The sequence below is a fragment of the Tarenaya hassleriana genome, unplaced genomic scaffold (assembly GCF_000463585.1).
Source record: "Tarenaya hassleriana unplaced genomic scaffold, ASM46358v1 Cleome2, whole genome shotgun sequence".
Classification (NCBI taxonomy): Eukaryota; Viridiplantae; Streptophyta; class Magnoliopsida; order Brassicales; family Cleomaceae; genus Tarenaya; species Tarenaya hassleriana.
In genome coordinates this window covers 504490-522618 of record NW_010965372.1, presented here as the reverse complement: position 1 = coordinate 522618, position 18129 = coordinate 504490, and the positions used below count along the sequence as shown (strand labels likewise).

The 18129-nt window shown below is 34.6% G+C and overlaps 4 protein-coding genes across 4 annotated transcripts; 3 read left to right on the top strand and 1 right to left on the bottom strand.

Annotated features, from left to right (window-relative positions):
• The first annotated feature begins 2005 nt into the window (after positions 1–2005).
• Positions 2006–3267, top strand: LOC104811405. Its single transcript, XM_010538084.1, has 2 exons — positions 2006–2544; positions 3009–3267. Exons 1-2 carry the CDS (start codon positions 2293–2295, stop codon positions 3192–3194), a joined length of 438 nt encoding a protein of 145 aa, XP_010536386.1. The 5' UTR covers positions 2006–2292; the 3' UTR covers positions 3195–3267.
• A 1108-nt stretch (positions 3268–4375) lies between these two features.
• Positions 4376–5141, top strand: LOC104811404 (gibberellin-regulated protein 11-like). The gene is made up of 3 exons (XM_010538083.1): positions 4376–4457; positions 4561–4612; positions 4943–5141. Exons 1-3 carry the CDS (start codon positions 4383–4385, stop codon positions 5122–5124), a joined length of 309 nt encoding a protein of 102 aa, XP_010536385.1. The 5' UTR covers positions 4376–4382; the 3' UTR covers positions 5125–5141.
• Positions 5142–6483: 1342 nt separating this feature from the next.
• On the top strand, positions 6484–7430 carry LOC104813236. The gene is made up of 2 exons (XM_010540803.1): positions 6484–6726; positions 7230–7430. Exons 1-2 carry the CDS (start codon positions 6484–6486, stop codon positions 7428–7430), a joined length of 444 nt encoding a protein of 147 aa, XP_010539105.1.
• A 1992-nt stretch (positions 7431–9422) lies between these two features.
• On the bottom strand, positions 9423–11924 carry LOC104811403 (protein WALLS ARE THIN 1). Its single transcript, XM_010538082.2, has 6 exons — positions 11601–11924; positions 11448–11510; positions 11047–11163; positions 10525–10945; positions 10248–10399; positions 9423–9927 (listed from the first exon to the last, which is right to left on the bottom strand). The coding sequence occupies exons 1-6, from the start codon at positions 11819–11821 to the stop codon at positions 9729–9731; spliced, it is 1173 nt and encodes a 390-aa protein (XP_010536384.1). The 5' UTR covers positions 11822–11924; the 3' UTR covers positions 9423–9728.
• Between the last annotated feature and the right edge of the window lie 6205 nt (positions 11925–18129).

Below are 18129 nucleotides of genomic sequence, written 5' to 3'. Positions count from 1 at the left end.
TTTTAAATTTGTTCTTATTTATTTTACTTATTTATTTATTTTTTTTTTATCTTTTAAATCATCGGTTCGATCAAACTAGGTTCCGGCCCGTCCGGATTACCAGTTCAGCTCGCCCCGAGATTGGTACTTACCCGGTCGTAGCGTTTTAGTCTAAGCTACGTGTGGTCCATTTCGAACCGAATTTAGTCATATTATGGTTAAATTTTGAATTTAAGGTTAGACCGAGTCGATCTAATTCCTGGATCGTTTGCCCCATTATTTATTTATTATTATTATTCTTAATATTATTTTTTTTATCGTTATTATTATTATTATTATTGGCAGTTCGAGTCGGTTCAGTTTACGGACCGTCTGGTCTTTTTGTTTTATTTATTTATTTATTTATTTATTATTATTATTAGTATTATTATTATTATTTATTAAAAATAATTTTCTTTCTGTTTCTTTACATAACTGAATCGGTCCGGATTCAGACCGTTCGACCCAGAATTCATCATTCATATATTTTTTTTATATTTAAATTTTTCACGTTTCATAGACGAAACCTCAGTCTGGACGGTGTGGGAGTAGTCCGACCCGGTCCAGACTTTGAATGTATTAAAACATTTAAATCAACACAATAATTCATAGAAATAAAAATTCTCTCCCTAATATTTTTTTTTACTATTTACTTTACTATTATTATTATTATTATTATATTTTTTCTCTCTCTCTCCGTGCCATCTCTCTCTCTCTCTCTCTCTCTCTCTCTCTCTCTCTCTCTCTCTCTCTCTCTTGATATTGCATAAGGGAGTGCTCTCCCCTTTTTATAACTGTGTGTATGTGTTTGGTGGGGGTTTTGTTTATTATTATTATTTTTTGTTTAAAACGTGGGCGGCTTTGCCCGCCATCTACTCTCTTCTTTTTATTTTTTTTCTATCTAATGTATTATTATTATATTTATGTATTGGGGTTATCACAGTAGCCCTCAAGATAGTTATTGCCGAAGCTTATTAAAAATATTCTTGTGTTTTATATCAAGAGCACAAAGAAATCAAATTGAGAATTCGAAGGAGACAAGAAGAAGAGAGGTAATCATGTATGATGTATCAAAAAGATCACTTTATTTCTCTTATTGTTTACAATGATTTTGTACACATATATATGATGATTACGTGTCCATATTTTGGTAAAGAAAATATATTACAACGGCTATGCAATAATACGAAGAATAAAGAAAGAAGATAATGTGGTGTCATGGATGGTAAGACTTGAGCGTAATTGACTCGGATATGGTAAGATCGATCTGTCCGCATATTCTTGGAATTTGCTATCCATAATATGTGTCTTTCCCTTAGTTGCTAAATTTGAACGTTAACGTTGGTCATTGTCGAGTCTTCTTTCATGTGTTCGCAACAGGTGTCAATAAGACAAGTTACCATCTCTTGATTCTTTATGTGTTGTCTCATGGTCATGTCTTCTATTATCCGTGTCGTTCAAACCGTAACGTCGAGTGTGTCCATCAACAAAAAATTGTTTGCCTGCAAACGAACCTGTCAAAAACTATCACAGGAGGAAAATCTCGAAAAGGGTAGCCCCCAAGATAGATATTGCCGAAGCTTTCGACTCTTTGAGATGGGAATTTATTGTTACAGGAGGGTTGTCACCTTCGAGGAAGTTAGAAGATGACGCCTCCAAGACGGTAGGGATTTCTAGGGTTTGGATTGTGGATTTCTCGGGAGGAGCTGGTTTCAGTCGGGGGACATTCGAATATAGAGAGAGTCAAGAGGATAGCGCGACCCCTGAAGCCAATTCCGGTCGGCGGAAGAACCAAACCATGAACTCGAACAATTTTGATTACTGTTCTTGTATTATCTTCATATTTGCAGAAGTTGGTAAGTTTTTTTTTTTTTTTTTTGGTAAGGTTAATCCAAGATGTTTTAGTAATATCTTAAATTACTATTTTCTTCTTCATATCATATCTTCCATTGTTTACCTTCTTTTCCGTCGTTTTTCTTTTCCAATCATTTGCAAGGTGCTTCCCTTTTAGACAAAGTTTTTTGTATTATTTTTTTTTTGGTAAAAATTCTTCCCCATTTTCCTTCTCTCTATATTTTTATTTTCATCCTTTTGGTCAATATATAGATTCATTTATTTTCCTATAAGAAATAGATTCGTTCTAATCTTTTTATCTCTTTCACATTCTTTCCTTTTTTATTTTATTTTTGTACCTTCTCATTAGTTTTTCATCCCGTGATATGTACATTATAAATACGTATCTATTGAAAAAAAAAGTAGACAACAAGACAAGGTATGGGCAAGTTTGTAATAAGCCTCTTGGTGTTGCTGGTGTCGCTTGATGCGACGACCAGTGTTTTGGGTCTTCCGTTACTGATAAGGTTTAACATCGAGGTTGCAAATGCCCTCCAATCCAACAAGGGGCTGAAAGTGTATTGCCGAGCCAAAGACGAGTCTTTCCCAACTAAAGTTCTAAACGTTGGTAGCTGGTATCAGATGAAGTTCAGAGTCTACCTGAAAACTTTGTTCTGGTGCAACCTCTGGCAGGTGAGTACGCGGTTCAGTTTCGGTTCGGTTATTTTCGGATTGACAAAAATTTATATATCGGCTCTTAAATCGCCGATTCAGTTTTAGATTTTTTTCATATTGGGTTCCGTTAATTTTTTTCTAAGAAAACTCACATCAACTATATGTTTAGATTGCATTTAATTGTATATTATTTTGTTTAGAGATATCTAGGGGTTTAAAATGGGCAGGTCAACTTGAAAAAAAATGGGTGGGTCAGGCTCGATCGACTAGGACATGAAATTTTTCGGACCGGATTGGCCCGACTCGTTAAGCGTTCGGGCCTAGATTTGAGGGCCCGAGGACCACTCTTATACAACTTCGGGGGGATTTGGGTCGGGATTCGGACTTTTTTTTCTTTTTGTTATTCGTTTAGATTCATTTGGTGTGTTTTAAGTATCTTTTTGTAAATTACGATGATTTATTTTTTTATTTGTTATTTTCAGGGACCAAATTTCCAACACTATGCGAAATTCGATGCGTTCGTTAATAACAAAAGTTTCGTAGACGATGTATGTGGAGGCCGTAATCCTAATGTATGCAGATATGAAGCGAGAGAGGATGGAGTTTATGTTCGTGACAATGCAAATGGAGAATATAGGCTTCTTATAAAATGGGACGTATCCCCTTAGCAAAGAGACGTAAACCGTACTATCGCATCTCATCGGATGGGTTCTATTCACTCTATCCTGGTTTGAGTAATAAAATCACTATCCTTTAAACAATTTCATGATAAATCGTGCCCTTATTTTTTCCGCGGTAAACTTTTTTTTTTTGGATAACCGGATATCCTGAGCCAAAACCCAAATTAATCCGGGGATCGGGAGCCAGCCGGATGATTTGGAATATACGTTCTTTCTCCAAATTTGAGGTTCAAACTCGAAGCGGGACAGACGCTTTGCGCCCCCATTTCACCAGTTGAACTATCCAAATTTTGGTTAAATTAAAAAATAAATATCATATTTTAGGAGCTATTCAGCTCCAATACCCAAAATTTTTGGGTTATCTGAATTTGAATCCAAAATTTCAAGAGATTTCACCGGCAAACTTAATTCCATGCATCTTTTTAATGTGGTTAGTACGAGTCATGCGTCTTCGAACTCGATTCAACCAAATGTTATGGGTTTGTACAATAAATTTTGTTAATTTTGTAGAGGGGATAGGAATATCACATGATTCGCGCCAATATATAAGAAAGAGAAAAATCGAAGAGAGATAAACAACTGATATATATATATATATATATATATATATATATATATATATGTATGTACACACAAAGAATTGATAGTTGGATAGTAGATGAAATGGAAGTCTTTTTGTTTTGTTTTTATTTTCAGATGAGGATATTTATTGAAGTATTTTTCGCAAAATAAAGGTCATTTTTTTAATAATGACATTTTTGTGCCCATTATTAAAAAAGGAATAAGACATTGAATTTCCAAAGAAGCACCAGGCTTAGTTATTCTACTCGCAATTAAATATTAGGATTATTTTCCAAAATAGTTATAACTCCCGGAAATTCCTATTCTGATTTTTTAGATGACTATCACAATTTCTTTAGTTAGAAAATTGATAGAAAAAAATTCCTTAATGTATATATAAGGTATTAAATATAATTCCTGATGTGGGTCGAAATAAAGATAAGATGAAGGACATACTAAATTGAGTTGGAGAATGGCATATGCCAGGTCATAATATAATATTCATGCAAAAAAAATTGTACTTAAATTTACTCTAACACTGATTAATTTTTTTTTTACTATAAATACCTTTCGTTTGGTTTGGAGACATTTCACTCAAATCCCAAAAGCAAAGCAATGGCTCTCTCCAAAACCCTAATTTCTTGCACCGTCCTCTCACTCTTCATTCTCAACTTAATCCATGCCGCTGAGGTATAATATGAGAATACACGATTGGTTTAGACCGGTTTAGATCGGTATTGTACCAATGATTTAGTGTGACAATGTACTACAATTTCAACCGTTTTGATCGCAGGTGCCTACAGAGACGGTCAGTGTGGCTCAGCCTCCTGCTCCACCGAAAATAGGTATGCAACACAATTAAGACAGAACCCAACAGCTAGATCTCGAGTTTTGGTTCAAGTTGGTTCAATTCTAAAAAACTATAACCGTTCGTTTTCTATATCGAGTTCAATTGGTATTCAATTTTTGTTTACAAAAATACCCTTTAAAAAAATCGATTTTTTTTTTGTTAATTTTATGTCCAACTCGGGTTCGGTTTAAAAAAAAAATTATAACCATTCAATTTTTATAACCGATGTGACTATGAAGTATCTGGTTATGATCGGTTAGGTTATTTAGCTAATAACGGAACTGATGATCGTCATTCTTATAATTTTTCATGGGTTTTTCACCAGATTGTACGGCGGAATGCGAGAGAAGATGTATACTGTCAAAGAGGGGGGACACGTGTAGGAGAGTGTGTGGAGAATGCTGCGCAACTTGCGGCTGCGTCCCGCCGGGAACGTGGGGACAGTACGAGGCGTGCCCTTGCTACGGCCAACAGAAAACCCACGGCGGACGTCAAAAGTGCCCTTGAAAACCCCGAAACCCTAATCAGATATTTTAATATTTTATTACAAATCATAATCAATTTTATTACAATGATGTCGTTGGGCACTCATTTTAGTTGCAAAGGAAATAATACTGAAATATTCTTTTAGACATTGCTAATTCAAAGTTTTGTTTGTTATCATTTCTCTATTAACATCAATCTAATAGCAAGTTACCCAAAATTGGATGGATTCAACCCAAAATTCGAAAGTTGACCAAAATTGGTCAAACTTTCGAATTATAAAAAAAATTCTAATATCAAATTTTGGACAACACTTTTTTTTCTAAAAAAAATGTAAGACTAAATAATCAGTTTCGTACATTATTCAATATTTTGAAGAAAAAAAAACATTACTCAGTCTCAGATTCATAATTCCAATCGACCATATGACAAAAAAAAAACACAGATTAGAAGAACAAGAATCGTTCCCTCAATTTCTCACCATATAAATCTTGTAGAATTTAAAAAATTAAAAAAACAAAAACACAAATTTCTTTGAACCTATCGTTACGAGCGTCATCTAATAATTTCTTCGATATTCGGTGTTTGTAATTCGAATCGGAGATTTACTCCTCAGATTTCTTCAAAACTCTTTTCACTTATCATTTCGTACTGACAAAAGTTTGTTGTGGTTTGGGTGGATATTTTAGGTTTCGGTTCGGTTACTTTTTTTCCAATTTTTTAGTTTAAAAAAAAATTTACATTCATTCATTTTTTTTTTATTAAATATGATTTCATTTCAATGAAAAAATTATTTTTAAAAGTTTAAAAATTTAAAATTGTTTATATCCAATTTCGATTACTATATTTGTAATAACTTAGAATACTATTTTTTTACCTTCTTTTCCATCTATTTTTCCCTTTTCAACAATTTGCAATTTGTTTTCCTTTTAGATAAGGGTTTTCTTTTATATTAACCTTTTCCAATCACCAAAACCTTCCCTATTTTCCCTCTTTGTACCTTTATTTTCTTCTTTTGATATATATATATCCATTAATTTTCCAATTAGAAGTAGATTCGTTCCAATCTTTTAATCTATTTCGCAATCTTTCTTTTTCTCGTTTTGTTTAAAATTTTCAAAATAAAATTTTGGTCTTATGAATTTTTCTACTATAATTTTGGGATGTAATGGCAATGGGGTTTATTGAGATGCCAACTTGTCTTTCTTGGTTTGGTCTGTTTGGTTAGGCGTCCGTAGGAATCTTTTAACAATTCCCATTTTGTTAATAAGTTTTATGAAAAAATAAATCACATTATAAATTACAAAGCATATATATATATATATATATATATATATATATGTATATATATATCGAAACAAATTAGTAGATAAGTGAAAAAAGATGGGCAAGTTTGTGATAATAAGCCTCTTGGTATTACTGGTCTCACTAGATGCGGAGGCTCTTCCGTTATTTAGAAATTTCAACATCGTAATTTCAAACAACCTGAAATCTAGCAAGGTGTTGAAGGTGCACTGCCGGTCAAAGGACGACGATCCCCCGTTCCATTTTCTAGACGTCAACACCGCGTATGAACTCAAGTTCACCGTCTATCCCAAGACTTTGTACTGGTGCAACCTCTGGCAGGTGATTACCACCGATCCTCCATCTCATCTTTTAAAAGTTTTTTTTACGGGTTTTTTGTAAACGGTAAGCTTATATATATACACACACGCGTTGTTGAAGCATATAAGAGAGTTTTAAGTTACATCAAGATAAAATCATCATCAGCCAATCGAGAATTACGGCCGATCAAAATAACGGAACCAAATGCTGAGGAGGGAATCGACGTTCTAAATTCAGTTTTTTGGTCATTTTCATATTGGGTTTGGTAAACTTGATTTAACAGAACTCATAGCAACTAAATATTTCAATCCCATTTTATCGATTGCATTATATCCGTTTAGGGATAATTTGGATTTTTTTTTTATAAAAAAACACACACACACACACCAACTAGATATTTAGTTCATTTACGATTATATATCATTCGGTTCATTTCAATACAAATAACACCGAAACAAGCTAGTTTTGTATACTGTTTTTGAAAGCAATTAGGGTTACATATTTTGGGGGGTTTTTTTTTCAAGGGGCCGAATTACAAACACTATGCGAGATTCGATGCGTTCGTTGCGGACGACCATTTCATAGACGATGTATGCGGAGGTCGTAAACCCAATGTGTGCACATGGGTCGCGACAGAAGAAGGGATTTATGTCCGCAACAACGCAAGGGGAGATTACAAGCTCCTTTACAAATGGGACGCTACGGCTGAGCAGAACATTCCCTAGAGATTGTATACCGCATCTCATTGCGTACGGTGTGGTCCGATCATTACAGTTATTACACTTTTAAATAATTTTATGATAAAATGGTCCGATTATTATACCTTTTTTTAATTTAATTTCATGCATCTCTTTAAGTACCTTTAGCAATCTTTTTTTGAAACATATATTGGTTTTAAACATTTTATAGGCTCTTTTGTCGACCCCCTAATATCAAAAAATTCGTCTGTCGATATGGACGTTATCTGATATTTTCTAAATTCGAAATATCAACTTCTAACGCTTATTATTGAGATTTATGCAAAACTGATTTCACTTTTAGATCGAAACCGACTAAAGATGTTCTATTTTAAGATTTAGCCCATAACCTTAAACGCATTCAGTTAATAGCCCAACCCATTTTGGCATTGTGAAATTACAATCAGAGGAATATGGGCTTTTGGGCCCTTTGCTTTTTAGTGTAAAACAAGTACAATGGGCTTTGATTCGTTCCAGTTTCTGAGGCATGAAAAGATTGGATGAGAACGATCTCGACCGTTCAATTCGATAGACGAATCAAAGCCGTCAATTCCATCAAATGATCAAGATTTTAGAATCAAATTTCAACAAAAATAGAGTTTAAAATTCAATCCAAAATATTCCATTCTAACATGATATATAAGATACCATTCTAACTTGTAGATTAATATAAATGAATCTAGACCGTCGATTAATAAAACATATCTGAATCATTCGTCGGATCTTCCTCCGAAATACCTAAGTTATCAATTACGGGATTAAATCATAACCGTTCGATTTTCAAAAATAATCTCGACCGTCAACTTAAAAAAAAAATTGGTTATTGGATTACCGATACTAAATATGATAGATATTTGATCTAAACCGTTGATTAGGGTAAAAAAAAGGATAATTACCGTTAGATTCAACAAAAGAATGTGAAAACGTTTAATATTATTATATATTTTTTTTTATAGCATGGTCAAAGTGAATCTCAATAATGATGTCTCAACCCGACATCATCCCTTTTCAAAAATCTTTCTTAGATATTTAAGTATAAAAAGGCTGAAAAAAAGGAACAAAACACTTCTCCACTACACAAGCACAAGGCCAAGTACTTTAAGTTTGCACGTTAGGATATATATATATAATATGTGTATATATCTAAAACTAATATGTGTATGTATATATGTATATGGATACTTAATATTTACGTCTTCTAATGTAGACGCTAATTTCAATAGAAACTTTACGATTCGATTCGGTCCGGTTATATCTTATCAAAATTAGAATCAAATTATAACCAAATAAAAATCTGATTGAAATATTATTGAAGACAAATTTTTAAAATCTTAATTTAATCATATACCATAATCATAAAACAATCTACATTATACTAATTTCTCTGTAAATATAACATATATTTATATATTAATGGTTATTGAAAAATAAAATGCAGAAATTAAAAAGAGATAAAAAAAATAAAAAAATAAAACAAAGAACATTTTTATTACTACATCTCTCATTGTTGTTGTTGTTTTACAATGAAAATAACTCATCTATTTATAAGAAACAATTATAAAATAATTAAAGAAAGAAATTTACAAAGAAATAATATATGATGGAAACAAATAAATCAAGAGATATTTGACACAATTATCATTATTTGTTAATTGATTTTGTGTCTTTAATTTCTCTCAATCATCCTCATAATCATTTCCAATCAATTTATTGAATTTTTAAATTTATATTTGTTTCCTCATTTTAACAATGGTGATATACAGGTAGACAAACAATTATATTCGCTTTATTCTGTATTCGCTTATTTTGGGTTTTAAAATTCTATAACCAGACGGTTATTCAATTTTGATCCGTTCGGTTCGATTCAGATATAAATTTATCGGGTTTGGTTCGATCTTCAAATAGCCCACTAGATGCTATGACCAATCAGTGAAGCTTTTAACCCCAAAAGGGGAGAATGATAGGGCAAGAAAACCTCAGTTGGATAATTATATCGTTATATTCCAAAAAAGAAACCACAAGAAATTAAACAAAAACCAAACTAATTGATATTCTTCTCACTGGCCCCACATAAGTTTCCACTCATAATAAAGATCATCATCGTCTTTGCCACCAAAAGCCCATAAGATAATGATGTCTCACTACATTTCAAAAACCTCACTTTTTTTCCCAAAAAAAAAAACCTTTTTTAGATTTTTTTTAATAAAGATAAAAATAAAGATCCCACATTCCATGAACTCCATTGCTTTAAGACACAATCATAGATCCTTTGCTTTTTTTAGTTGGTCAAACGTGGTCGGTTGACTGAGGCAGAAGCGGAGCAGCGAGAGATGTCCTGACGACGTGGCTTGAAGGTGCACGATCGATTCCGTGCTCCGAGATGGACTGGATGGCTGCCTTCTCCAACGCAGCGAATTTCCTCTCCTCGCTCTTCCCGTATAAAACGAAGTAGAGACCAGTTATGATCAAGACAGCTCCAATGATCCTGTGCGGTCATTAACACAGTTAATAGGGAACGGACACGTGGCGACTCGTGGGCCAATAGTAGCATGTGACCACATTAAAACATGTTTGTTCCTTGTTTATCCCCAAAAGAAGATGAAATGATCTAAACCACCACCCCCCCTCGTAATGTTTGATCGTTTTTGCCCAAGAATTTCATTTTGTACAAAATGGACCCAAGGAGCATTAAATAAGATACTAACGATTCAAATCATATGTCTTGCGGATAAAAAGAAAGAATATATTTTTATAAAAAAAATTTGGTACCACAAAAAAAAAGGAAAATGAAAGTTTTATGCGTACCCGCCCAAGTAAAATTCTTCACCCAAAGCGATCGAAGCCATAATTGCGACGACGAGGGTCTGAACCGGTTGATAAACTGCGACAAACACCGGGCCCCCTCTGTCGATGCACCAAATCTGAACTGCAAATGCAATTCCAGATGCGACCACACCCTAAAAGAGAGGAGAAAAAAACGATTACAAAAAAAAATTGTATCACAACGGGGGCCATAATGAACCTTTCTAAATGTCAGGGGTCGAATCAAACAATTGAAAAAGAAGTGGGGAAAACGACTCACGGCGTAGAGGATGGTGAAGAGCTCCCATCCAGAATGAAAGCTCCAAGCTTGTAAATCTCTCTCCGCAAAAGCAGCGATGATCAAGAACTGAATGATACCGAAGAAGCAAGTGTATGACGTCACCGAGAGCCTAGCCGGGTAAGTCTTGAGCACCGGAGCCTGAAGCACGAGCCATCCGGACCACGAGAGGCAGTGCCCGATCAAGTAGATGCAACCCAACGTCCAGTTCTTCGGCGCAGCGTCACCGAGCCGGCCGAACGTGTTGGCTCGAGCCGTGGCCAGGCCGTGGTTCAGATGTTTTGTTGGAGAGTATATGGTGGGGCCCTTGTAGAGTGTGATCACCGATGCTCCGGCGACACAAAGTGCAGTCCCAAGAACTTTGGAGATACCGTCTCTTCTGTCCAGTCGAACTTTCTCGATCCTGTTCTCGAATCTCTCAGTGTTAGGGATTTTATCTTAAACCAAAAAGGGTTCTGTAGGCAAAAAAAAAAGAAAACATCCTAGTAAAGTGGAGGACTTTGCCTGAGAAGAGCAGCCATGAGAAAGGTAATCGCAGGAACAGAGTTCTGAATTGCAGAAGCAAATGTCGGAGATGTGTTGTCCAATCCGAGCAAGTAAAACCCTTGATTTGCAGTTATTCTGCCGCGTAAATTTCGGTCTTACTATTAGTATTTCTCAACCATAAAAAAAGGAAAACAAATAGAGAAACCCTACGAACAATAAATAACATAATCACGGATAACCCAACTTAGGAAACTCAACCGGTTAAATGATACGTAAAAACGTTTGTCCCGTCTCGAGTTCGAACCTCAAGTTAGGGAGAAAGATTGAAAATAGCTTGTTCTCGCTCCCGTAATTGATATGGGCTTTGGTACAGGATACCCGATTACCAAAAAAAAAATATAAGGACGAGTAAAACGCACCCAACGAGGGCTAGAAGGAAGAACTGAGTGAGGAACTTGAGGTTAATCGCTGGCCTCTCCTTCCTAAACCAACAACAAAAAAACCTCACAGTCATCGGACAAGACATAACATGTATCATCACTAGGTAACTGAACAATGGTAACAGCACTTACTTTTCGAGGAAGTAAGCGAAAGGGAGGAGAAGAAGCAAGGCGATGATGTTACGGTAGACGGGGAAAACGAGCATGCTAATGCCCATGTTGAGAGCTGCCCTAGACACGACATGGAAACCGGCGTATCCGAACTGCAAGGCGAGCATCGCCGCGTGAAGTTGGAGCCTCTCCGGGACCGAACACCACGATCTCCGGCCATCTCCGCCGCCGTTCTCCGCCATCGAACTTCTCAGTGTCTCGCCGGAGAAGATGATGATGAGATTTTTTTTATTAGGGTTATGATTTATGATGAAGAAGAGGTGAAGTGGAGGTTTTGTGTGGGAAGTAAGGGAGAGTGGTGGAGGGTATAAATATAGGTCGCGAAGGTCATGCTGAGGAATGTAAATATGCGCACAAGATTAAAAAAATTCCTAAAATGATCTTTTTAAAAAAAAAATTGTATGCAGAATATCCTAAAGTTTATAAAACATAAAAACTAATGTGAAGAAAATAATTTTCTTTCACATAGAAACGAATCTTAAGATCACCAAAAATGCAAGATTATATTCTACTAATGCTATCCAAATTAACATGAATGAACTAAAATGATCCGAATTCAACTAAAGAATAGTGAAAGTTTGATTTTCATCCTTTTTTGAGCCTCAATGAATCCGCATTCCAATCTAAAAAAGAATAAATCGTCGTGCATTACTTTATGAATTTTTATTATTTAATCTGAAAAAAAATTAGTACACGTTATTTGATTCGATTTTAATTGGGTGACTATGATTTTGTAAACTAAACAACGAAAACATAACATAATATGAACTGCATCAAACTGAATTTATATATATATATATATATATATATATATATATCTATGGCGAATTATATTTTAATTTCTCTTAATAACTTATCTTTGTTGAGTAGAGAAAAATGTTTTCTTTTCTTTTTAATTACTAAATCAACTCGGAAATGGTTTTTAAAACCATCAATTTAATGATAAATCTGATTATCCAACAAAAAATAGCTACCCACTTCTAGTATTAAACCTACAATTGCTAGAGGATGGTATCAAATGGTTCATAAAAAGAAACCCAACAATGATATGAAATCTAAAAAATTTACCAATCAATGTTTTGTTAAATGTTTGGTATAAATTATAATTCAATATCACTCCTAATGTCCCTTTATTTTAATTAATTGGTCAAGGGCCCTATCGTATTTAATTGTAAAAACAAAATAATAATTGTTTTTGGAAAAGAAAAAGAGGCAACCGTGAATAACATAACTTAAAAATGTTTAAAGGCTGTCTCCCACATTCTCTCGTTATATTTTAGCTGACAAGACAACCCCCACGCCATTACTCATCATCATCATTATTATTTATTATTTATTGTAAAGAAAATAGGTTAAAAATTTGGTATATTGGACAATGTCCAATGTTTGTATCAAGCTGGAATCCCCATCACACTCCTGATAAACCCCCCATGCAATCAATCTCGACGTGGGTAACACTCTTAGATGTTCCCCCGAAATTATACAACTCTGACAGTATCAGCCGCATATATTTTTATTATCGACTGCTTTGTTTTTTTGTTTATACATATATTTTTATTATTTTTGAAATCAGAAAAAGAAAACAAAAATAGCTACTCGTGCTTTTCATCATGTTGAACATTGTATTCTATTAATCAGCCACAAAATATTTCCACCGAATACATATGCATAATTTATCACGACGACGAAGAGAAAAAACGGTGAAAAATATATTTATAAATATCCGACGTATAATTTATCATAATACTATATGTAGATATACATTCCATGTTATTCAAAATTTGATTGAGTGAGCTATTCAAAATTTAATTATATATATGTATATATCTGTATATATATGTATGTATATGTATGTATATATATATATTTATTTGTATGTGTTTGTATATATGTGTATGTAAATATATATCTATATATATATTAGTATATATATATATAGATGTGTATAAATATGTATATATGTTCAGGGACTTACCTAGAAAAAATTATCATTGGAGAGTATAAAATTTACTATGATTTAAGAGATAAGACAAAAATTTTTATGGAGGTATTTAATAATTTTTATTTAAAATTTATAATGAAATTAATTTTTTTTAATGAAAAGAATGGAGGTTTATGCCCCACAACTAACGAATTGGGTCCGCCATATATATATATATATATATATATATATATATTATTCGATGAAATGGTGAAGATTAGTCCCGAAACTATGAACTATTCCTAGGTTAAAGATTTCAAGTGCAATCAAAGTATATCCACATTGCTGCTAAGGTTCCATTGGTTGGTCCATGTTTTTTCATGATCCATTTCAATTTTTTTTAGGTAAAAAGAAAAATCGAAACAATGAATCATTTTTGTTGAGAGCAAAATTGGTCCTCTTTCGTGGTCCCTACCGCTACCCTTCACAATGAAAACGTGGCAATGAGTACTTTCGATTTTACTTGAATTAAACACAAGAAACCATTCCATTCATTAAATAAAATATTAGATTAACGTTGCGATGTATTGTATTCCACATCGACCGTATATACAGATCCGTTCTAATACATAAATATGGACTAATTAAACCTCAATTATTGATATAGTTTTATTTTTATGGTAGAGCTAGGTTCATGTTTATGTCATATAATATGATTTGCATTCAACGTACGGACGAAGAAGCTCAATTTTTCAGGACAAGGACAGGCGTGAAAGCACTGTTGGAACCACGTGAACTCGTTCGTACGTGTTCACATAGGAGATACGCGAGGGAATCGTTTGATCTTATCCATACGTTGATAAATTGTACGAGTCCACTATCAACTTCGACCATTTCATTTTACATTGGATTCCGACTTTATGTAAAGCAATAACTCTACATTCAATCCATAATTCTCTATTTAAGAATGCACAGCATTAGAGTGTATTACAATCATTAAGCGTCATTAGAGTAAAGTGTATATATATATATATATATAATTTCATGCTATTTGAATTGAGAGAGTAAAATATCGATACAATTTTCACAAAAATCAATCCAATCTCTCTATTTTTTTTAAAAAAGAACCCTATGAATATCTGTATCTACTAATAGAAAAATCAACAATATTTGTTAATTATTTTGCGTTAGGTGAGTCGGCAAAGGTCTCAACATTCAAAGGAAAGGGAATCTAAATCACATCAAAATGGTCCCCCAACGTGGCTCGTTCCACGATTCATTTATATTATATCAGGCCGCGTGGAGAGCCGAGCCTAGACGAGCTGGCTCGGTCAGCTCACGAGCTAGCTCGTGATCTCAAAAAAAAAAAATTAGGGTTTTAGATTTTAACCTCTTTTGTTATGTTTGCCCGCTTCCTCCCTCCTCTCTCTCTCAGTTTCGCAGACTTTTTTTTTTCTTGCTTCTCTCTCACTCTCAATCTCGGATTCTCGCCGGTTGCTGCTCGCCGAGATCGCTGTCACCAGTCTCGGTCTCGATCCTGCCTCTCTCTCTCGGTCTCGCTCACTCTCGGACTCTCGGACTGTCGAGATCTGTCTCTCGCTCCCCCCTCTCGGTCTCGCTCACTCCCGAACTGTCGAGCTCTCGCCTCTCTCGACCCATCGAGCTCTGCCAGTCTCTTTCGCCAGCGATTTCGACTCGCTCAGGTCCGACTCATACTCTCTCTTTCACCATCGATTTTGATTGTCTCTCGAATGTTTCTGTTAGTTCATAATTCATGTTTGTTTGTTGTTCTGTCTTGAATGTTTCTGCTTCTTTTCATGATTCATCGATTGCGTCTATCTTGAGTGTGTATGTTGATATATTGTATGTTTATAATCTGTGTACAATATTTACAATCTGTATGTGTATGTTCATATAATGTATGCATATAATCTGTAACGTATGGATTTATTATTGCAGATGGATTCAAGGGAAGATTTGGATGGAAGTAAAGAGATGGATACAACACAACAAGAAGAGACTCAGAATACGGTAATTGGGGATAGTCAAGCAACTGTAAGTTCTAGAAAGAGGCGAAGAAAATTAACATCTGAAGTGTGGAATCATTTTACAAGGATTAGTGAAACACAGGTTCAATGTGATCATTGCAAACAAACATATACCCAGAGGCATGATGCACATGGAACTTCTACTATGAAAAGACATGTAGAGCATTTATGTCGTAAGAAGCCGTTGTGTTTGGATTTGAGGTCTGTGATTAGGGATGCCGAGGGAAATGTTAGAATAACGAAGAAGTGGAATCAGAAAATAGCCGAGGAAAAGTTAACAAAGTTCATCGTAACTCATGACCTTCCTTTTACTTTTGTGGAGTATGATGGTTTAAGAGATTGGATCAACTATATGGTTCCCGATTTTAAGTTTTGTGGTAGAAATACTATGGCTACTCGGGTTGAACAATTGTATTTAGATGGCAAAGAAAGAATGAAATCTGATTTGGAAAAGATTCCAAGTAGGATATCTTTGACCTCGGATTGTTGGACGGGCATCGATACTGTAGGATATATATGTTTGACGGCTCATTATGTTGATGAAGATTGGAAGTTGACCAGCAAGATTTTGTCTTTCATAGATTTGCCTCATCCACATACCGGTGAAGCGTTAGCTACTAAGATTCATGATTTACTGAAGGAATGGGGGATAGAGAAGAAGATTTTCACCATTACGTTAGATAATGCTTCGGCAAATGATTGTTGCCAAGAGATTTTGAAAGAGAGGCTTTGCTTAGATAACAATTTATTGTGTGATGGTGAATTCTTCCACATAAGATGCTGTGCACATATACTTAATCTCATTGTGCAAGATGGTTTAAAGACACTTGGTGATGCTGTATCTAAAATTAGAGATAGTGTAAGGTATGTGAAAGCTTCAAAAGGAAGGATGGATGTTTTTGAGAGTTGCATAGAAGGTGGTGGTAGTGCTGTCTTGACTACGGATGTACCTACTAGATGGAACTCTGCGTTTATTATGCTTGAGAAGGCATTAAAGTATCAACGAGCCTTTGCTAGATTGAAAGTGATTGATAAAGGTTATAAGCATTGTCCTTCGAGTGAAGAATGGGGTAGAGCGGAAAGAATATGTGAGCTACTACAGCCTTTTTACAAGATCACGGTCTTGATGTCTGGTTCAACTTATTGTACCTCAAATCTTTATTTTGGACAGATTTTTAAGATTGAAAAGTTGCTGAAGAAGAATGTGGCTAGTAGCGATGATCATATTAGAATGATGAGTTTGAGAATGCTAGACAAGTTCAACAAATATTGGGAGCATTACAGCGTTATACTTGCTATGGGTGCCATAGTTGATCCGAGATTCAAGTTACAATTCTTGAGGCGTTGTTGGAATGAGCTTGACGGAGAGAGTGCAAATGAGAAGTTAGAATTTCTCAAGACAAAGTTGTACATGTTGTACAAAGAATATCAAACTATTGTAAGTGACAAACTTACTACAACAACAAACGCAAGTTCATCTCGTAATGTCACTACTCCAAATGCAAGTTCATCACGCTCTGTTTCTATGATTGATATACTTGATGTAAGTATCTTACATATGTATTTTTATAATAGTTTTTAATTTGAACTTTTTCTAACAGTTCTTTTTAAATTTATAGGATTACTTTGATTTGGATGATCCCGATATTGAAGGAGAAAGGGAAAGATCCTATTTGGACATTTATTTGGATGAAGAAAGATTGAGAGTGGTGGATTTTCATGATTTGGATGTTTTGGGATATTGGAGAGATAATAGACATCGGATGCCCGATGTTGCTCTTATGGCCGCTGATATTTTAAGCATTCCCATTACCACGGTGGCTTCAGAATCATCATTTAGTATCGGTTCCCGTATCTTGAACAAGTATAGGAACCAACTTCTCCCTTCAAGTGTGCAATCGTTAATATGTGCTAGGTCTTGGTATAAAGGTTTTTCAGAATTAACGGGTAAACATTTATATTTATTCTTCTGTTTTGATTTATTCAATATAATTATGTAAGTTACTAACATATCTTTTTGGTGTTGAAGTTGTCAACAATGCAAGTGGAAATCAAGGCGACAATGGAGGTGGAAGTGATGATGCAACAAATCTGAATTGAATGCACGATATATTGTTGTTGGATGGTTGGTGACTTGGTTGGTGAATGTTCTTTTGTCATATGTTGAAACTTGAAATTGTTATGTTGGTTGGTAATTGGTATTCTGATTTAGACAAGGTTTTATATTTTTGGACATGGATAGATTATGATTTTGGATATGGATTATGATTTGGACATGATTTTATGATTTCAGACATACATTATGGTTTAGGATATGTTCTTTTTATGTTGGTGTATCTTTTGGATATAGTAGTATATAATTTCAGATGTTTTTGAAGGGATATAGATAAATTTGGTTCTGGCTCGCGAGCTAGCTCGCGAGTTAGAGCGACTTGGGCCGAGCCAGAATTTTCTTGGCCCGAATATAAACGGGCTTAACGAGCTGGGCTGAAAACGAGCTGGCTCGTGATGAGCTGGTCCG

What these genes read in the sequence shown, in the direction of transcription:
- LOC104811405 (XM_010538084.1), top strand. Translation starts at nt 2,293, where the DNA reads ATGGGCAAGTTTGTAATAAGCCTCTTGGTGTTGCTGGTGTCGCTTGAT. An exon ending in TCTGGTGCAACCTCTGGCAG is followed by an intron (nt 2,545 to 3,008) that starts GTGAGTACGCGG and finishes TGTTATTTTCAG; the next exon opens with GGACCAAATTTCCAACACTA.
- LOC104811404 (XM_010538083.1), top strand. Translation starts at nt 4,383, where the DNA reads ATGGCTCTCTCCAAAACCCTAATTTCTTGCACCGTCCTCTCACTCTTC. An exon ending in ACTTAATCCATGCCGCTGAG is followed by an intron (nt 4,458 to 4,560) that starts GTATAATATGAG and finishes TTTTGATCGCAG; the next exon opens with GTGCCTACAGAGACGGTCAG. An exon ending in TCCTGCTCCACCGAAAATAG is followed by an intron (nt 4,613 to 4,942) that starts GTATGCAACACA and finishes GTTTTTCACCAG; the next exon opens with ATTGTACGGCGGAATGCGAG.
- LOC104811403 (XM_010538082.2), bottom strand. Translation starts at nt 11,821, where the DNA reads ATGGCGGAGAACGGCGGCGGAGATGGCCGGAGATCGTGGTGTTCGGTC. An exon ending in TTCGCTTACTTCCTCGAAAA is followed by an intron (nt 11,511 to 11,600) that starts GTAAGTGCTGTT and finishes TTGTTGGTTTAG; the next exon opens with GAAGGAGAGGCCAGCGATTA. An exon ending in GAAGAATTTTACTTGGGCGG is followed by an intron (nt 9,928 to 10,247) that starts GTACGCATAAAA and finishes ATGACCGCACAG; the next exon opens with GATCATTGGAGCTGTCTTGA.
- LOC104813236 (XM_010540803.1), top strand. Translation starts at nt 6,484, where the DNA reads ATGGGCAAGTTTGTGATAATAAGCCTCTTGGTATTACTGGTCTCACTA. An exon ending in ACTGGTGCAACCTCTGGCAG is followed by an intron (nt 6,727 to 7,229) that starts GTGATTACCACC and finishes TTTTTTTTCAAG; the next exon opens with GGGCCGAATTACAAACACTA.